Source organism: Muntiacus reevesi, chromosome 3 (genome assembly GCF_963930625.1).
Source record: "Muntiacus reevesi chromosome 3, mMunRee1.1, whole genome shotgun sequence".
NCBI classification, from domain to species: Eukaryota; Metazoa; Chordata; class Mammalia; order Artiodactyla; family Cervidae; genus Muntiacus; species Muntiacus reevesi.
The window spans coordinates 1,070,103-1,089,797 of NC_089251.1; the positions used below are offsets into that span (position 1 = coordinate 1,070,103).

Here is a 19,695-nt window from a genome sequence, read left to right on the forward strand (position 1 = left end):
CACGTGAGGGTCTCTGTCTCAGGGGAGCCCAGGTGGGGCTGGCTGCTTGTCTCCTGGACCCCCCATCCTGCTCCTAGCGAGCCAACTGGCCGGAGAGGGCCTGGGTTCACCTTCGCCCACTTCTCAGCAGGGTCTTTGCAAATGCCACATCGGAAGTGGGTGCCCGTCCCAAGCTCCGTCTAGTGGCGACTTGGAGGAGCCTGTCTGGGTGGAGCAGGTGGACTCCCAGCGGGGCTGTCTTTGGACTGAGACGCACCCGAGGGGGAGGGACCTCCATGGCGATTCTCGAGTTCCGACCTTTGCGGGACCGGATGCCTAGGGACCCGGTGGGCCTTGAGTCCCGACCACACCCTGACCTCCTCCCCTGCAAGGGACACATACTGGAACCCGGCCTCAAGGATCCGGAAGCCTTCGTCATTTTCAAAACCTTCCAAAGTGACAAACGAAGCGAAAACATCTCCTAATATTTTTATTGTTCCTTAATCGGATAGTACAAAGTTTCCCTCTTTTTTACTTAAAAAATGTACTTTCCGCATACCGCTGCCCACAGGAACATTTCTTTCCCTTTGGAAACCAGAGTTTTCCGAGAGGAGCCCTTCTCCGTGGTTACACTATTTAAGATAATTTAACGAGAAGAGGGTATTTCCTTTAATGATTATCAACCTTGATCATCTCTACTAGGGCGAACACTGATGTGTGTGTGTGTTTATTTTTTTTCTTTTGAGAAACAAAAAACCATCCACTTATTAATCCAAACTACGGCATTGCATTTACGACATTCATGGCATCAACTAAAGAGATACGTCACCACCTCAAGGGAGTCACAGACAGACACCGCACAATGGAGCTAGGGGGACGAGGGTCCGACGCCGGGGGCCTGCGCCTGTCCACGCACGCCAGCCGCCGCTCTGGGGGACTAGACGTGGGTCCACGGGCTTCTCGGAGTCTCAGCACAGTTCATCTAAGACACTACACATGGTTGAGGACGGCGGTGGTGATGAGATGCAGCTACACGAGCCTACGTCGCCCGCCTGTCGCCGAGCACAGCCCGGGCGGCAGTGGGGGCGCTTCAATGAGACACAACACTCAGTCCATCGAGCTGACCACGATCTACGGACAAGTCCATGCGATCCTAACAGTAGGTTGTTCTCGGTGAGAGCTGGCCAACAGTCATCGCCTTGTGTCTTGAGTATATTGACCAGAAAGGGGGACCGGGGCAGGGGAGCCGGGGAGCCCTGGGGCTGTGGTTCCAGCCGTCAATGCGGGGGCTTCTTCCCTCCTCGGGCGCCCTCCGGCTGGAGCTGGAGAAACGTGGGGGCAGCGCCTCCCCACCCCGCCCCTCGCCCCCGAGACGCCGGCGTCCACGTTGCTGATGAGTTTTCAAAACGAGCCGTGTCCGCTCACCCACGTCGCCTTGGCAGCTGTCCCCCAGGGGCTTCCAGGCGGGTGAGGACGTGGGGCCTGGGCCCTGGGGCGGGGCGGGACTACAGCTCGTCAGACCGGATGACGTGGAAGAGGGTGACGTTGTAGAGGATCTGGTGGCCGTTGTTCCAGGCGTACAGGGCGCGGTCCTTGGGGTTGTAGTCCAGCATGGAGATGTGCGAGTACTTGTTCTGGAAGGGGATGTCGATGTACTCGTAGGTGGAGGCGTTGGTCTGGTAGGCGTAGTGCACCTTGGTGCCGCCCGAGTAGCCGTTGGTGACGTAGAGCGTGCCGCAGATGATGAAGGCCTCGCCGGCGCTGCGCTTGGGGTAGCTGGTGTTCCAGCTCTGCAGCACCTGCAGGGACACGGGGTCCAGCCTGCTGATGACGATGTTGCCGGCGTTCTGGTTGGTGGCGTAGACGGCCCACAGCCCGTTCTCGTCCACCATGAGGTCGATGTCCGAGTGGCCGCCCCAGGCGTAGTGGTACATGTTGTTGTAGCCCGCGTAGTCCAGGCTGCGCGTCTTGAGGATGGTCTCCGTCTTCAGGTCGAACCGGATGACGATGTGGCTCTGGAACTTGTTGAAGTAGATGGAGCCATTGTAGACCACCTGCCCCGTGCCGGACCAGGGGTGCGGGAGGCGGTGGGACGTGAAATTGTCCGTGGTCATGAAGTCCAGCATGGATTTGTACTCGCGGACGAAGCGGTTGTTGTGGTAGCCGTCCATGTACCAGACCTGCGGGGACAGCGGATCCGTCAGTGGTGCTGAAGGAGGGGCACCCCCGCCCGGGAAGGCATCCCCTCCCGGACTGGGGGTCTGGTGACGCGGTGCCCAGGGCGGGAGTTGGAAGGACCCGGAGAGAGCAGCCTAAACAAGGTCACATCCCTCCTCCACACCCACGGGGTCCTTTCCCAGGGGCCGTCTCCCCATCGGGAAGGGAGCGTCCAGTCTGGAGAAAGGACACTGTGTGCATGGACGTGGGCCCACAGCCTGGCTGTGGGCATGGCCGGCAGGCACCCTCTGCTGTTCCCGCCAAGTGGGTGGCGGCAGAACCCACTACAGACCCTCGAGAGCGTCCGTCTGGGTGCCCCGGGGCTGCGGGTCAGCAGGCCACCTGCCTGCTCCCTGCTCTCCCGGGCGAGGGCGCACGGCAGCTGTTTCGTCTCATCGGGGAAGTCTGGCCTCCATCAGCACGGGACGCCGCCCTCCACCGGACGCTGGGCCGAGGGCACGGCCGCCCGGGCCCACACGAGGATGCGTGCTGGCAGCAGCGGCCAGTCGGTGAGGCTGACCACTCTCAAGGTCACCAGGAAGGGCGACGGTGGCTCCCTGGGGGCACGTGCGTCAGGCCTGTCCTTCCGTGCCGGCCCTCACAGCGGGCCAGGCTGACTCACCGGCCCGGCGGGGGACGTCATTAATTTGGCAGAAGGGATGCTTCGCGTGGAGTCACGCCCAGTCCCGAGCAGGTGCCTCTCCCTGAGGAATCCGGGCTTCCCCCGGCTCTGAGCACAAACCAACCATGACAGCAAACCCGACGAGGCCCAAGTCAGGGGTTACGAGGAGGAGCTCCCCCATCATTGCTTAAACACCAGTTGACTCGAAAACTGTCTAGACTTCGTACAAAACGCTTTAGTCATTTTCAACCAATCTGGGAGCAAATTAGAAAGCAATGCAGTTAGTCAGAGGAAAATCTGCCAGGCTAATGCCATTCCCGGTGCATCTGTCTGGCAATAAGACAGCTGCTTTATCCGTCAAGGGCTCCGCTGGCTGCAGGAGAGATTAAGGATGTGGGAGCTTTCAGACGTGGTTTTACACATGCGTTAAAAATTAAAAAAAACAACAAAAAAATGCACCTCTGCTCCTGAGACACCCATTCAATGCTTAGAGACAGATGTGGTTTCTGTTTTTAACAAGATTCAAATAAACAAAGAACTGGGTCTCATCTGGGGCTGTTCATTGTCCTTGGCCTCTGTCAGAGCAGCCCTCAGTGCTGTGGGCTGTGGATGAGAGGGGGCACGTGCGGGGCTGGGTGGGGTGTCAGAGAGGGCGCAGAGGTACATGGGTGATGGGTGGGCGTGCCTCTCACACTGTGCCTCCTCTTGGTTACTCCTCGGACAGGGAGCTCACTGCTTCTCTCAAGACTGAGCTCAAGTGACAGCCCCCTCTGCACCTTCCCCCGATCCCCCCATCACACCTCTTTGAATATGCTCCCTTCTCTGCTGCCCCCATGAGTAGTGGGGGACCTGGTTGGGTTCATGCATCCCTGGACCTCCATCCTGTGGGCAGAGCTGGGTGAAGTCAGCATCCAAGTTTTAAGGATTTTTAAGCTATAAAGAAAGCTGAGTGCGAAGAATTGATGCTTTTGAACTGTGGTGTTGGAGAAGACTCTTGAGAGTCCCTTGAACTGCAAAGAGATCCAACCAGTCCTTCCTAAAGGAGATCAGTCCTGAGTGTTCATTGGAAGGTCTGATGCTGAAGCTGAAACTCCAATACTTTGGCCACCTGATGCGAAGAGCTGACTCATTGGAAAAGACCCTGATGCTGGGAAAGATTGAGGGCAGGAGGAGAAGGGGACGACAGAGGATGAGATGGTTGGATGGCATCGCTGACTCAATGCACATGAGTCTGAGTAGACTCCAGGAGTTGGTGATGGACTGGGAGGCCTGGCATGCTGCAGTCCATGAAGTCGCAAAGAGTCGGACAAGACTGAGGACTGAACTGAACTGAAACTGCCCTTTCCTCGATCAGTTGGCACATTGGACACAGGGCCCAGCTCTTGGCAAATGCAGTTGAGGGTGGGAGGGAAAATTAGCACAGGTGCTAGACGTTTGCCAACCAGCTCTCGGCCTGGAGGGCTGAAGCCACCGTGAGCCCCTCTGTGCAGAAAGAGAAGCTCATCACAGCCCCCAAAGGCCCCAGTGACAGCAGGCGGCCCTTCTGCGTTCACTCCAGCCTCACCTCAGATGCCTTGTCCTTCCCTGCCCGTCCTGCGTCCCCCCGTCCTGAGTCCCCGCCCATCCTGTCCCCTCCGGGATGCTGCCCAGAACTGCCGAGGCCTGGAACCAGTGTCCTCCACCTGGATGGGGCCCCTGGGAGCTTTCACACCCAGAACAGCCACACAGACCGTGGGGGTGGAGCCGGGCACGGGCTGGTTACAGCCTCCAGGTGACTCTAACGTTTGGCAGGGTCCCCGAGACCACCCCTTCCAAGTGCCCAGTTTCGAGAGGCCCAGAGGGGAGGGTCTCACCCAGGGTCAAAGGTCAGTCCACCACACCCGCTGCCCGCCTTTGCTGGGCCACTTCCTCCCAGACTCCCGCCCGCAGGGTGAACCACCGCCTCCTGGTAGGACGGCTCGGGCGGCCCTGGGGGCTGAGAGCCTCCGGTCCTCCGGGCGCTGGTGACCTCAGGCCACGCTCCACGCAGGCTGCGGCTCCCTGTGCGCGCTGCCCTGCGGGAAGGACGGTGGGGCCCGGGCTGAGGAGGGGAGAGCTGAGGGCACACGGGGGTGAGAAGCCAGGGCAACCCCAGCAAGGAGCACCCAGCGCAGCACTGCCGGCAGAAGGAAGGTCCCGGGCAAGTGGGGAGAGGAGCCCCCGGTGGGGCTGAGGCCAGCGTGCCCCCCTCCCCCAGAAGCTCCCCCATCCATGAGGGTCTTCTCACCAGAAAAGAGAAAACAGAGCAACCTGCGGATTCTTCCCCGGTAAACACCACGGCTAGAGCAGAGATGCCACGTCTAGACTGGAGGTGGCGACCAGCCCACTTAAAAGATGCTTGCTCCTCAGAAGGAAAGCTATGACCAACCTAGGCAGCACATTAAAAAGCAGAGACATCACTTTGCCTAGGAAGGTCCGTCTAGTCAAGGCTATGGCTTTTCCAATAGTCATGTATGGATGTGAGAGTTGGGCCATAAAGAAAGCTGAAAGCTGAAGAATTGATGCTTTTGAACTGTGGTGCTAGAGAAGACTCTTGAGAGTCCCTTGGTTCTGCAAGGAGATCAAACCAGTCAATCCTAAAGGAAGTCAACATTGAATATTCATTGGAAGGACTGATGCTGAAAGAGAAGCTCCAATACTTTAGCCACCTGATACAAAGAACTGACTCACTGGAAAAGACTCTGATGCTGGGAAAGACTGAAGGCTTGAGGAGAAGGGGGCGACAGAGGACGAGATGGCTGGATGGAATCACCGACTCACTGGACATGAGTTTGAGCAAGCTCCAGGAGACAGTGACGGACAGGGAAGCCTGGCGTGCTGCAGTCCATGGGGTCACAAAGAGTCGGACATGACTTAGTGACTGAAGAACAACAACTCTTTTAGTCTTGATGCTTGATTCCCTTCAGACTGGTTGGTGTATAATTGTTTTGGTAATTAATGATAAGCACAATATCTTTTGGCATCTTAAACTGTTTTGAATTATTTCTATAACATTAACTTTTCAAGTAATTGTTTTGTTTCCATATCTTAATTTTAAATATTTTGAGATCAAGAATGATGTGTATTTTCTTTCAGTTTCACTGATTGTGATGAATAAATCGACTAATTGATAACCTAAATATATTCCTAAAATGCATAAAGGTAGTATTTAGATGGAAGGCAATAGATCACATGAAAAGCTTATAGGAGGATAACCTGTGTGCATTTTTCTTTACATTTAGAACCACAAAAAATAAAAGGTCATGAAACTTACTGGCTGTGACCATAGCTGAAAAAAATAAAAAGAAGCATGTGGGCTGGTCACCGCTGAGAAAAAGGCTGCTTCCGGGCTGGAGGGAGGCCCACCATCGCTCAGCACCCGCCTGGCACTCAGTCAATCCGCTAACCTGGTTCTAACAGCTCAGCACAAAGGCCGGGGGGCAGGCAGCCCCCTCGAGGGCTTCTGGACAGGGCTCCCCAGGCAATTCCCCACCCCCACTGTTAGCCACAATCCCTCTTCTCTCACCCCTGTGGCCTCCTGCACTGACGCTGACATTGATTTATTTTTTTGGAGCGAGTTATTGGTCTCCTGTGTGTGTTTGCGTGTGTGTATGTGTGTGATCAAAATCAGACAGAGAAGGAAAAGATCAAAACACAACACAACAGTGCCCTCCAGATCAACGGCCAGACCCGGGGACGTGTCGCTGTGAGCGGCAGCTGAGCTGAGCTTACGGCTTCAGCCAGGGCTGCCAACCGCCCAGCGTTCCGGAGGGGCCCCCAGGGTTCCCTGACAGTGAGCTGGTACCCTCCCCAAGGAGTCGGCTTCCACCAAGGCCGCCCTCCCACCTCCCTGCTTGCCCTCCATCCATCACCAGGGCCCCCCTTCCTGGAGGGTAATCAAACTCATCAAGCAGAAAAGAGATATCTAATTTCCAAAAGCCTCCCTCACCACATTGATGGCTTTGCAAACTGATGTCTTCACGATAAGGGGGCTTCTAGGAGCCCGGATACTTGGTACCTGAGAAAAGATACTTTGACAAACGCTCACTACAAAAAGAGCCGACTCAAGGGAAAAGACCCTGAGGCTGGGAAAGATTGAAGGCAGGAGGAGAAGGGGACGACAGAGGATGAGATGGCTAGATGGCATCACCGACTCAATGGACATGAGTTTGAACAAACTCAGGGAGATAGTGGAGGACAAAGGAGCCTGGCAAGTTGTAGTCCATGGGGTCGAAAGAGTCGGACACAACTAAGCGACTGAACACCGCCACACACACAAAAACGGACATTGACCTGGGGACTAAGAGGCACATTCGTGGTGTCAGCTGGGGTGGATTCCTCCAGACTGGGGTTCATCCTCTGCAGCACCAAGGTCGTTGGTTCTGGCTCGCGGATCCCAACAGGTCTGCTGGGTCACAGGGTGTGTGTGACCCAGCAGGAGGTGGGGAGAGGGGGATGGAGGGGAGGGTGAGTTGGGAGACAGCCTGAACCTCAGAGGTTAATAAAACCACTAACCAGCCTTTCCTAAGACCTTGGGCAACTCATGCGAGGCTTCTGGCCCTGGTTTTCCCATCAGCAAAGGGGAGACCAATGATCTCCGGCTGGAGGGCAGCTGCGGGGCTCAGCGAGGCCAGGCACAGGACCTCAGCTGAAGGCTGGGCGCAGCTGTCGCTGCGTCCGGGAAACCAAATGCTTCCTCTCTTATTCCAACATGTACACACGACGTGCTCTGCCAGCGCCTGGCACACAGGGGCTCTCGGGGTCTGCCACCATCACCTTGTTCTCACGTCGGCATTGCTGATATTTTCGCCCATATCTGTGACAAGAGCAGACTCCTAACCAAATTCAGAACCAAAGTGGCATTTTCGGGGAGGCGGGGGAGGGGAAGAAGACGAAATTGAAGAATAGGGTAACATTTGGCCAATTAAATCGTTCACTGGTAATTAACTGGTAATTCATTGGCCAATTAAGCTGTTAGAAAACGTCCAAGCACCAGCTCCCTGTCACGACTCAGAAAATAAAAGGAAAATGAACACCGCCCCCAGAATCCCCGACTCGGTCATTTCCCAGGTTTGTGGCCTGTAGCCGGCCCCGCCCCCCAGAGCCCCGCGCCTTGGCCCCCAGGGATGAGGTGCGGGAAGGGGCTGCTGGTGAGGTGGTGGGGAAAGTAGAGCTTGTTGCATAAAGAAGTGCAAGCCGCTAGGAGGTCGGAAATGGTCCCGCAGGCGTCTCCCCCAGAAGGAGAACGGTGCCGTGCGGATTCCCGACTGAAACAGAAGCCATCCCGCTGTCTAAAGGGTGGGGCGGGGCCAGGGAGGTACAGCGTCTAAAGGGGGCGGGGCCGGGGAGGTACAGCTTCTAAAGGGGCGGGGCTGGAGAGGCACAGAGTCTAAAGGGGCGGGGCCGGGGAGGTACAGCGTCTAAAGGGGGCGGGGCCGGGGAGGTACAGCTTCTAAAGGGGCGGGGCTGGAGAGGTACAGAGTCTAAAGGGGCGGGGCCGGGGAGGTACAGCGTCTAAAGGGGGCGGGGCCGGGGAGGTACAGCTTCTAAAGGGGCGGGGCTGGAGAGGTACAGAGTCTAAAGGGGCGGGGCCGGGGAGGTATAGCGCCTAAAGGGGGCGGGGCCGGAGAGGTACAGCTTCTAAAGGGGCGGGGCTGAGGAGGTACAGAGTCTAAAGGGGCGGGGCCGGGGAGGTACAGCGCCTAAAGGGGCGGGGCCGGAGAGGTACAGCTTCTAAAGGGGCGGGGCTGGGGAGGTACAGAGTCTAAAGGGGCGGGGCCGGGGAGGTACAGCTTCTAAAGGGGCGGGGCTGGGGAGGTACAGAGTCTAAAGGGGCGGGGCCGGGGAGGTACAGCTTCTAAAGGGGCGGGGCTGGAGAGGTACAGAGTCTAAAGGGGCGGGGCCGGGGCCGGAGAGGTACAGCTTCTAAAGGGGCGGGGCTGGGGAGGTACAGAGTCTAAAGGGGCGGGGCCGGGGAGGTACAGAGTCTAAAGGGGCGGGGCCGGGGAGGTACAGCTTCTAAAGGGGCGGGGCTGGGGAGGTACAGAGTCTAAAGGGGCGGGGCCGGGGAGGTACAGAGTCTGAAGGGGCGGGGCCGGGGGGGGTACAGCGTCTGAAGGGGGCGGGGCCTGGGAGGTACAGAGTCTGAAGGGGCGGGGCCGGGGCGGTACAGCGTCTGAAGGGGGCGGGGCCTGGGAGGTACAGAGTCTGAAGGGGCGGGGCCGGGGGGGGGCGGGTACAAAGACCAAGTCTCAAGACTCCTTTCCTTTAAAACTCCTCTAGACCTGGCTCAGAGGAATTCACATTTCTAACCTCCTTTCTCAGTCTGTCTGCGAAGACTTGAGTTTTTTTTTTTAACTTCTTTTCTAAACGTCCTTCAGGCAAGGGGCTAGGTAAGGGAGGCCCTGGGCTGTTGGGCAGTTCACTCTGGTGTCAGCGGTCAGGCTGGTGGACCACCAAAGGACAGGGAAGCCACAGCGCCTCCCCTGCCCCGAGAACCGCAGCCCTGGGCGTGCGGAAGCTCCCTTTGGCGGAAGGCTCCCACAGGCTGTGGTCAGGGTCGCCATCCGGGCTGAGCCGGCCGGCGCCACTCTCCCAGCCAGCCCTCTGCTCCCCACACCCCGAAGGGACGCCAACCACAGAACTCGGCTGCCGCCCCCCCCCCCCATCCCCATCAAGACAGATGTGGCGCTTGCTCGCCTCTTTCCTTTTATGAGGTTTTTACCCAGGGGGAAGAGTCTAGGAAAAAAAGAGCACGGCTTTTTTCCTAAATCAAAAGAGAACATGAGTTGCTATCAGCCATGAAAGGAATGGCAAATGAAACACAAATGAGAAGTCATTAAAACAAGAAGGCCTGACCACTCTCTTCTCCAGCAGAGTGGGGGCAGGGCTGAGGCTGTGGGAGGTTTCAGCCCAGAGGGCCCCCCTTGGCTCCCAGGGGCAGAGCCACCCCTGGGGAGGGGGTCGCAGGCCTCCCCGCCCCACACCGTTCCTGCCACGGTCATCCTCACACAGGACCCGCCTTGCAGTCTTTGAATTGGGGTTAGCACAGGGACCTCAGCAAGGGGCCCAAGCCGCTCCCCAAAGCCCCTGGAACCCCCGCCCCCTTACCAAGGGGCACCAAACTTCGCTAATCCACAGACCCCCAGACCCAGGCCCGACGGAGGCAACACTTACCCTGTTATCACCTTCTGGGGCCAGGGGGTCGGTCATCCAGGAACCAAACCTGGAGCCGGAGGTCTTGATGGTCACAGGGTCACTTATGCCGGTCAGCTTGCCACACGCTGCAAGAGAAGGCCCAGTGCGGGAGGGTGAGTGCCTCGGCCCGACCCCCACGCCACCCTCCCTCCGCTGCGACCGGGTGCGCCTGCCCTGCTCTTGCCAGGACACTCCCAGCCCCAAAGGGCAGAGAGGCCGTCCCCTCCCTAAGGCAGAGAGCCACTGAGGCCAGGGCGGGCGGGGAGAGGAGATGCACCCCTAGGCCTCGGGCAGGGGTGCGATGCCAGAACTACATCTCTGGGGTGGGGGGCGTCGGCCTTGTTCAGGAGCCGTCCTCTCCGGGAAGCGGGGGCAGCAGCAGCCGCACCTCCTAAGGCTGTTGGAGAAAGTCTACCCAAGGCCGGGTGCCAAATGGAAGGTGCGGGACAGTCAGAACCAGACCGGAAGAAGGCTGCTCCTTCCCGCTGGAGGGCCTGTGAGCTTCCCCGGGCTTCCTACAGCCTGGAGGAGGCGCCCAGGGGCCAGGGGGCTGGAGTGCGGGTGAGGGCGCCCCGGGTGTGTCCTCGGCGCCCTCCCGTCACACAGATGGAGGCTGGAGGCTGACTGACCAGCTGGGACGTCCTCGGGGCCACCCTGCCGCTCGGGCAGGGCTGAGCTGAACGCCCGCACTCCTGGGCGTCCAGCAGAAATCCCCCTCCTGCCACCTGGATGCCAACCTGAAGCTGGCGCACTTGGCCCTGAAGTCTGCAGGAGAAAGTGAATCCAGCTGGCCTCACAAGAACAGAAGGTTCCTGAGCCACCGAACCCCAGTGACCCCTGGACACAGGCAGCGGCAGGCGCTGCCCGTGGGGTTGATGCCATCTGCAGTGGCCTCTCTTTCCTGCAGGCCTGGCCTGCGCGTGTCCCCGGCTCTGCCCAGCGCGTGTCCCCGGCTCTGCCCACTGTGCTACACTGCCGCCGTAATAGCAGACGCACAGGTCAGTCTGCCAAGCTCAGAAAACACCTGCGTGTTTTCAGATCGCCTGTGACTTAACCCGGGGGACTGTGGTTTAGCCGGGGGTCATCCCACCAGGCGAGGTGGGCCCAGCCTTGGGAGCTGGCCCCAGGGAGAGGCCAACACCCACTGCTGCAGTGTCTGGGGTGCCTCCCACTTTCTCCCCAAACATAAAACGGGGTGAGTACATGCATAAGCATCGCTGAACAAGACTGGAGAGATGACCCCCCTGCCCACCCCCGCCAGCACCCCGTCTCTGTATCCTGACAGCTTGCATCCGGGCATCGCAGAGGCTGTGGGCAGGGATCAGGGGCCGACTGCAAGCAGAAGAAACGCGGCTTTACCCCCAGATTCCATCAAGTCACGAGGCCCCGCTCCCTGGGCTGCTGCCTCTGGCCCAGATTTGAGAAAGGAACTCAACTATTTTTACTCGTCCATCCCTTCCCAGGATCTATTTTGCCAGTTCCCCTTTCAGGAGGAGTTCTGAATTTGCCTTTTTAAATACTGTCCCCTCAGGGCCCCGGCCCTCGCCGGTGAAGGCCGGAAGGTCTGGAGTTCTCCCCACTGCTGAGCCAGGGACGGTGGTCCTATCGGCCCCTGGAAGGAGAAGTCTTAAGGCACCATGACCGACCCCAGGGCGTCACGGTTCTGCCCCGGGTGGGACGCCAGCTGGCACTTATCACGGCACACCTCCCAGCGAGATGTCCATCTCGCCAACGCTCTGCCCCACCGTCACCAGCCATACCTGACCTGGGACGCGCTCCCCCGAAGGGGCGCACTCCCCGGAAGGGGACGGACAGCCATCCTCTACAACACACTCAGAGGGCGAGGATGGCGGGTGGACTCCCACCACGGCTTGGCCGCTGGCCCAGTTCTCTGCGCCCCCGGGACTGTGCCTGGGCCGACCCCTCAGCGGGACAGTCAGACACCCCCCCACACACACACACTTCTGTGCTCACCTACACTGATGCAGCTGCAAGGCCCGCCTCCTTCTGGACCGTGCCCACCCTGCCTCCCGACCCAGGTGGGGCCCGCACACCCCCGGGCATAGACCTGGGCGTCTGGGTCCCGAAAGGACACCCTGGGATGCCCGTCCCCCACAAGGCTCAGCCTGGAGCTGTCCAGAATGAATGAATGAACCGCCTCTCAGGAACTGAGAGGGATAACCGTGCGCCTGCCAGAGGACCCCTCCACCCCTGCTTTGCCACATGACCCAGCAGAGGGACGGGTGGGGGGCCAGGAAGCCGGGCTGCTTCTGAGTGCGCCCTCCTTATCTGTCAGGAGGACGCCCACCTCAGAGGCGGGCACAGGGCGTGCACAGGAACCAGCAGGAGCTCCTGGGAGGATGCCCGTCACGAGTCACGTGCCAGGGAAGGCCGCGGCCACAGGCTCACACTGAGACGGCGGCCGAGGCCAGGCGGGGGCTGCCCTGGGCGATCCCGCCGCGCTCAGTCCCCTCGTGGCTGTGGAGAGGGGGAGCCGGCAGTGGGGGAGCCGGCCTGCGGGGGAGCCGGCGGTGGGGGCGTCCGCGCCCTGGGCCGAGGTCTCCCCCAGCCCCTCGGAGGGAGCCTCACAGTCACCGGGGAGGACCGGCGGAGCAGGGCCCGGCCGGCCCGGGGCCCGCTCGCCCAGCTCCTGGCTACGGACTGACTCTGCTCTCCTCCGGGACTGCAGGCCGCCCGCCCTGCTTGAGTCAGGGAGTTATTTTTGGTTCTCCGTCCAGACTGGTTCTGCCAAGACCTGGGGAACTGACAGGATCTAAAAAAGCCCCACGGCAGAGCCGCGAGGCCAAGTCTTGGCACATTCAGCTCACAGAGGTGTCCCTCACCTGTCAGGAGGGCTCTGGCTCCGGGCGGGGGTGGGGGCTGGGGAGGAGGCAGGCTCGGGAAGCCAGGCAGGGGCAGCAGGCGTGTCTCAGGAGGCCGGCGCGGGGGCACAGCACCCCCAGCTGGGGCCCCCGAGAGCCCAGGGCGGTCCCGGGGGCGGGGGGTGGCCTGGTCACAGCAGCCCCTCTGCTGAAACCCTCGGGCGCCCACTCTTCCTAGAAGGTCACTTCCGAACAGGCGCGCGGTCTCCGAGGGGTGCCTGAGCAGGCCCAGGGCGCCGTGCCCACCCAGGCATCGGGCCAGAGGCCAGACTGAGGGGCTGATGGCTGCGAGGCAGGTGGACCAGTCCCCAGACCGCCATCGGATCCGTCTCCCCTGGTCCCAGCTTTTATCCCGTCCAGACTGGGAAGAGTGGAGCTGAAAGAGCTGGCCAGGCTGGGCGCTCAGACAGGTCCCTGCGGACAGACCACCTCCCTGCACACGAGCCCCGAGGGGCCGCCCGTCTCCCCTCCGCACCCAGCAGGGACGGGGCGCTGGGAGGCCTCTTGCCACGGCCAGTCCTGAGCACCCCCGGAAGGAAGCCGGTTGGAGGGGGGACACCGGCCTGCAAGGACCCCACTGAGCTCACTGCCGTGAGCAGCACTTGAACTTGGGCTCCCTCCGTCCTCACCATTCTGGTCAGATCCCCGCAGACTGAGACACCCTGAACTCCCCTCTCAAAGCTGAATGTAAATCCACCTGTACTTTTATCCACTGTCCCTGGCTCTGTCCAGGCCCCTGGGGAGGAGGGATGGGCCCCTCTCTCTGCCTCCTTGACCTCTGACCTTGAGCGCTGGAGGCCCAGGACGGATGGTCTGACTGGGGGGAAGTCCTGAAATTAGCTAGTTCTCTTATTTTGGGCTTCCCAGGAGGCGCTAGTGGTAAAGAGCCCACCTGCCAATGCAGGAGACACAAGAAACTCAGGTTCCATCCTTGGGTCAGGAAGATCCCCTGGATGAGGGGTGGCAGCCTACTCCAGTCTTCTCGCCTGGAGAACCCCATGGACAGAGGAGCCTGGCGGGCTACAGCCCACGGGGTCACAAACAGGTGGACACGACTGAGTGCACACACACGCACCTCCTGTCTTAGAGACAGGACAATTCTGGCGCTAACGGGACACGTGGGTGAGTATGAGTGGCGTTCCGCGCTGGCTCTCGGAGTCTCTGGCTGCAGCTGGGTTACTGCTGCGGCGTCTGACTGCAGGCTGTCCGGGGTGGGGTAGGGTCGGCAGTGAAAGCTCGGGGGCGGGGCTGCCGGGCAGTCCTGCCTCCCCTGCCCGGGAACCAGAGGGCTCCTGAGAGACGCTGAGGCCGGGGTCCAGCTCCCGAAATCAGAGTTTCTGATTCAAGTTCTGGCTGGGCCATTAGGAAAAACACACAATCCCATTGAGAGAAGGATTTAAAAATGGAAACAGAAAACCAATGGAACCAGCAGCCCTTGTTTTTTTTTCTTCCCCTGTGCATGTTCTGGGCTCAGAAATTGTCAGCAATGTCGATGTGAACAGGAGAGACCTAATTAAGAGGGCTCTGGGGAAACTGCAGGGAGACCCTGGTCCCCAGTCTCACGGCCGGAGGGTCACCGAGATGCTCTTCACTAGAGCAAGGGGCCTGCAGGCATTGAGACCCGGAACCAAAGGGCGAGGTGGGGGGGGCTGCGGGGAGGGCAGGGGCCGGGGAAGAACTGCTGGCCCCTGAGACGCTGGCTCCAGGAGTCCTGCCCGCCCAGGACGGCATCGTGAGGGCGGCTGGCTTCCTTGTGCTATGCTCATCGGCTGCCTCCCAGCAAGGAAAACAGCCTGCTAAGATGGTACCTGCTTGTACCTATCTGTACCTAAAATAAAGACTAAATGAAGTAGCCACAGAATATCAGTTGGGATTTAAGTAGCGAGCTTGAATGACAACCTAGGACGTGGGGGAAGCAGCAGCTAAATCTGCGACCTGTGGTCTGTCCATCTACCCACCTCCCTGACTGCCATCTGCCGAGCTGTCTACCTTGCAACCACGTCTATCACTTACTACCTCCTCACCTGCCTATGTGTGCCTCCACCCCCTCCTCCACGCCAGGCGCGGTCAGTCCGTGATGTGAACTCACGCAGCGACCCCTCTGCTTTCGTTTTACGATGAAGAGGTGGCTGAAACCGGAAGTGGCCAGTGCCCTGGCTGAGCCACACGGCCCTCACCACCTGGCGGGGTCCTCGGTTTGCTGCCCTCCTGCATCGCCTGCCAAGTGTGGTTAAAGGCAGACCCCAGCCCGCCCCCGCCGCCACCAGCTCAGCAGGCCCCCTCCGGGTCAAGGTCCTTCTGAAGAAGGAGTTACGCACAGAAGCGGCTGCACTCAGCCGTGGAGAGCAGGGCTCTGGGGGCCCGTGTCCTCTCTCCTCACTCCCCGAGGGCGGCCACGTGAAAGCCCCAAGATCTCTAGCCCAAAAACGAATTCACCGAGCTGCTAAAAATAGGCCGAGTTTGGAGGGGAAGGCCGCCCGCCTGGACTGGGCAGCGTTCTCCTGCAAAGGCTCCTAGCGTCTCATCAGCGCTAACTTCTCTCTCTGAATTTCCACCTTGCTGCTTGATCGGTTAATCGGAAAATGTGGAGGTTTAATCTTGGTTTCTCACTGGTCTACATGGTCTGTCTACCAGGGAATAAAAACAGTGCTGTCTGCAATGAGCCACAAGAGAGAGCCCTCAGGGGAGCATCTGGAGGGTCTGGAGAGCGGGACGGGAGCGAGCGTCTTTACAGGTGGAAACCAAAGGCGGTGTCTGCCAGAAGTAACCACGGATAAGCCCGACACCCAGTAACACTGCAAACACTCCTGCTGACTCCCGGATGCTGACGTGGGAGGGCGGGGGGAGACCGTCCAGCCCAGACCCATCCTGAAGCTGTCCCAGGTCACCCAGCCCCGGACACAGCAGGACGTGGCTACGAGGCAGCACATGTGAAGAGCGGGAGCACAGAATCCCTCACGTGACGCCGACAAGCGCACGCATCACAACAGACTCCTTCCGAGGCTCCAGCACCGCTCACCGCCCTCGCTGGGCCTGGGGGACTCACCCAGAACACCGTTAAAAATAACCCAGGCGTGGGAACCTGTTCAAACAAAAGGCTGGCTGGCTCTGTCTCCTCGCCCTTTGAACGTTCTCTGTCTCCCACCCGATAGCACTGGGAATTTTTTTTTAAGTACTTGTTCTTTTGGGATGTTTTAAGTTTAAAATAAGGCATTTGTAGTGTGCGGGGGGTGGGGGATGAAAAGAGAATCAAGTGAACACACCAGCTAAAACCTAAAGAAACTTGTGTATAAAGAGGCATTACCCTAAGTTACTCTAAAAAGTAAACAATGAGAAAATGAATAACCTTTGCATTAGAAAACAGTGACTGAGAAGGGCCAGCCAATCTTTTCTGAGAAAACCTAAAAATGGAATTGGGATTTAAAATGTGCATTTTCAAAGTGGACTCCGACTTGGACATGTTAGGATTTGCTAAATTAACCAGAAAGCTGATGAGGTGATGGGTATCCACCAGACAAGACTCAGAAGGAGCCCGGGGCTCCTGGTGCTAGAGGGACTCCCTTGCTTGCTATGAATGGCGAGCCTTCCGCCTTGACGTGATGGAATTTTCTGCATGGTTCAGTTTCTCAGGGAGCTTTGTCAGCCCTCTCCTGAAAGCTGGAGGGGATGAGATGTGCTTCCAGCTCTATGAAACTCCTGTCCTAAAAAGCCACCCAACACACACAGACACAAGCGCACACGCACGCGTGCACACACACACAGTCTTCATCTAACATCAATTTTCCAGATGTGCAACTCTGTGGGGTCTGTGAGCTGGCCTCTGCACGGTTGGACAAGGCCCTAGGACAGGCGCGGCCTACACTCCTCAGCTACCTGCCCAGGCAACCCTGCCCAGGCGCCCTAACCCAGCCATCGCTGGGGAAGCCAGGCGGGCGCTGTCCGGTTCAGCACCACTCCCTGGGCCTGCGTGAGCCAGCGGCGGGTGGGCGATGCAGTGCCCGCCCACGGGGTTCTGGGCCTACCTAGTTTTTGCATGCATGCACGGAGCCTTTCTTCAAGATTGGACACTCTGCTCTGCAGTTCATCGTAGTCATAGGCGCCAATTTCCTCTTGCAGCTCGTTAAGCACTGCCGTCAGATTCTGGACCTCCTCCTTAAACTGCAATACCAATTTGGCATCGGCCTTGTACTCCTCCAACACAGGTATCAAAGGCCTAAGTTCATCCATTTTCGCTTTTATCGCCTGCAAGGTTAAAATAAGCTGGGTTCAGTGCGATGCGTGCAAAAACTTCTAACACCCTGCCTTGGCCTGGCTTCTCCCTAGGTGAGGGAAAATGTCCACACTCCCGCTTTCTTTATAGATTGATTTATTCTGGTCCACAGAAGAGTATATTAAACAGTCTTCAGAACACCAACATATTTGGGAAAGGCCTTTATTGTCAGTTTAGAATGCAACATCTTAAGGTTACATGCTTTAAGTCACATACACAAAGTATCTCTTTTTTTGTTTGTTTTTGTTTTTTCAAAAAATGCATTGACAAGGGTTCAAACTATTCATGAAATGCATCTACAGTCACATGCAAAAGAGATCCTGGCTGTGTTCAAGGTTCCTTAGGGGCATGGTGCTAAGTAACGGGAAATAATTGTAAAAATGCAGGGTGCAAAAAAGCTCTCTGGCCCTCTGTCATGGTTACATGGGAGTGGACTGCTTCTTCAGTCTGCAGCATTGAAAAAACTCTTTTAAGTTAGCCCTGCAAGCAAGAAAATGAAAACTGTTGAAGAACTAGCTTACTAGCCTGCCTGAAACAGATAGTCATTAACAGACAAATATTTTAACCATTACTTAAAAAAAATCACGCTTCAAGACTAGAGTCAGTCCAGACAAACTGCTTTCACAGTCATTTAGGGACCCTCACAGCTACTGCTGCTGCAAGAGTTCAAGGCAGTTGAAGTGTGGTCAGAAGCAAGGGTAGCCTGACGTCCCCCCCAGAGCCATAGGATTCAAGATTTGGGAACTAGGAGAGCATGCTTGCAAAGAGGAGCTAGCCCATGGGTGCTGAAGACACCCCTAGAGGAATCTGAGAGTAACCCCGGGAAGACAGCGCTGGCCTTATGAGCAGAGACACAAGCTCTTTCGGGTCAGGCAGGTCAAAGTCTCTCTCTGAGATAATTCATGGTGACATGTCAGAGCAAGGACAGGTCCACCGGAGTCCAGCAAGAGAGATCAGCTCATTTCTCCTCAACAGGATCAAGCTGCTATTATTTTATTTATCATACAGATTTGTAACTTCATTAGCTTGCCATTTCGTCTATATAATGTACGGCTTTTACAAGTGAATTAGTTCTTGCTGCACGCAGGGAGAGCATCAAAGGAAAACATTAGCATAAAAAGGCCGGAAGACCCAGAGCGTCAGCAGTTTGCAGTCCAGCGGGGCTGTGTAATCTGACCCGTTCATTTACATCTGGGCTCGGTTTCTAATTAACATGCGTGTACGCCTTAATTAAGGTGCATATCATTTGTCAATTTAATGATTCTGAAGCTGAGTAAACTCTAGGTGTATATATACATATCTGTACATATGTATATATGATTTTAGGTGAGACCAACTCTGGCTTTAATAGCGGAGTTATGTGGAGAAAAGAAAGACCAACCAGGAGGTGAGAAAGATGCTGGTGTCTCTCTGCCTTCCCTGCAAATCTACAGCAAGCCCTGTTGCCGCTAAATTAGGTCAGATGTGAAGAACTGCCCTGAGCAATCCCTGCTTAGAAATGGCTCTAATCAATTAAGCTAATCCTTGGCTAATGTGATTCACCTGCAGCAGTCGTGGGTCGGGAAGGACCAATCGCGTCCCTTCCCAGCTAATCTGTGACTTGGCTGGAGAAGCTGGAGCCTGGGGTCCTGGCCTGGGAGGCTAATAGGTGTGAAAACCGCACCTCAACTCTGCACCTTTCAAGGTGAATTTCCTCCAAACCAGGGCAAGGGCAGGTGGCCTCTCTACTTCCAAGGAAGGCTGCCATTGGCAAGAAAAAGAGCAATCCTTGCTGGGATCCTCCCTGGCTTCAAACTGCTATTCTGGAGGGATAGTGGGAGCAGGAGGTAGAATCACAGTCTCAGAGAAGGGGAGGGGAAAAGGGGGAGGGGAGAAAGGGGGGAGGGGAGAACGGGGGAGGGGAGAGATGGGGGAGGGGAGAAGGGGAGGGGGAGGGAGGGAGGGGGAGAGAGGGGGAGGGGGAGGGAAGGGAGAGGGAGGGGGGAGGGGAGGGAGGAGGAGGGGGAGGGAAGGGAGAGGGAGGGGGAGGGGAGGGAGAGGGAGGGGGGAGGGGAGGGAGGAGGAGGGGAGAAGGGGGAGGGGGGGAGGGAGGGGAAGGGAGGCGCGGGGGCCGCAGCGCGTACCTTGAACTGCCTGGCCAGGTGCTGCTTGTGGCTCTCCTCCACCTGTCTGAACTTGGACTCCAGTCCTTTCATCTGGTTCTCCATCTTCTCCACGTACTGCAAGTCCCTCTGGGTCCGCCGGTCCAGGACCTCTATGGACTGAGACATGTTCTGCACCTGTCAAAAAGGCAACCAAAAGGGTCAAGGACAGAGCGTGCGCTGGTGCCCGGAGATTGTGTTTGCCTCCCACAGAGACAGCAGCGGGAGCCGGAGGCGGCCTGTGCGTGACTTAACTAGTTTGTCACCAGTATCGGGTTGTTATGAGCAAGAATCCCTCAACAGAGCAAATGGTCTGGTCAACATTTCCTCTGCCATCTTGCAGGACGTGTTCTTACAGCCAGGGTGCAG

At 58.0% G+C, this 19,695-nt stretch overlaps 1 protein-coding gene across 3 annotated transcripts in view; it reads right to left on the bottom strand.

The window, feature by feature from the left end:
- Positions 1–461: 461 nt before the first annotated feature.
- Positions 462–19,695, bottom strand: part of OLFM1 (olfactomedin 1) — a 37,817-nt gene continuing 18,583 nt past the window's right edge. For all 3 annotated transcript variants that reach the window (XM_065928051.1, XM_065928050.1, XM_065928052.1), the window contains exons 3-6: positions 19,309–19,464; positions 16,938–17,157; positions 10,013–10,119; positions 462–2,159 (exon numbers count right to left, since the gene is read on the bottom strand). In XM_065928051.1, coding sequence (XP_065784123.1) covers positions 1,485–2,159; positions 10,013–10,119; positions 16,938–17,157; positions 19,309–19,464 — 1,158 coding nt within the window. In that variant the 3' untranslated portion in view covers positions 462–1,484. The remainder of the gene's footprint in view (positions 2,160–10,012; positions 10,120–16,937; positions 17,158–19,308; positions 19,465–19,695) is intronic.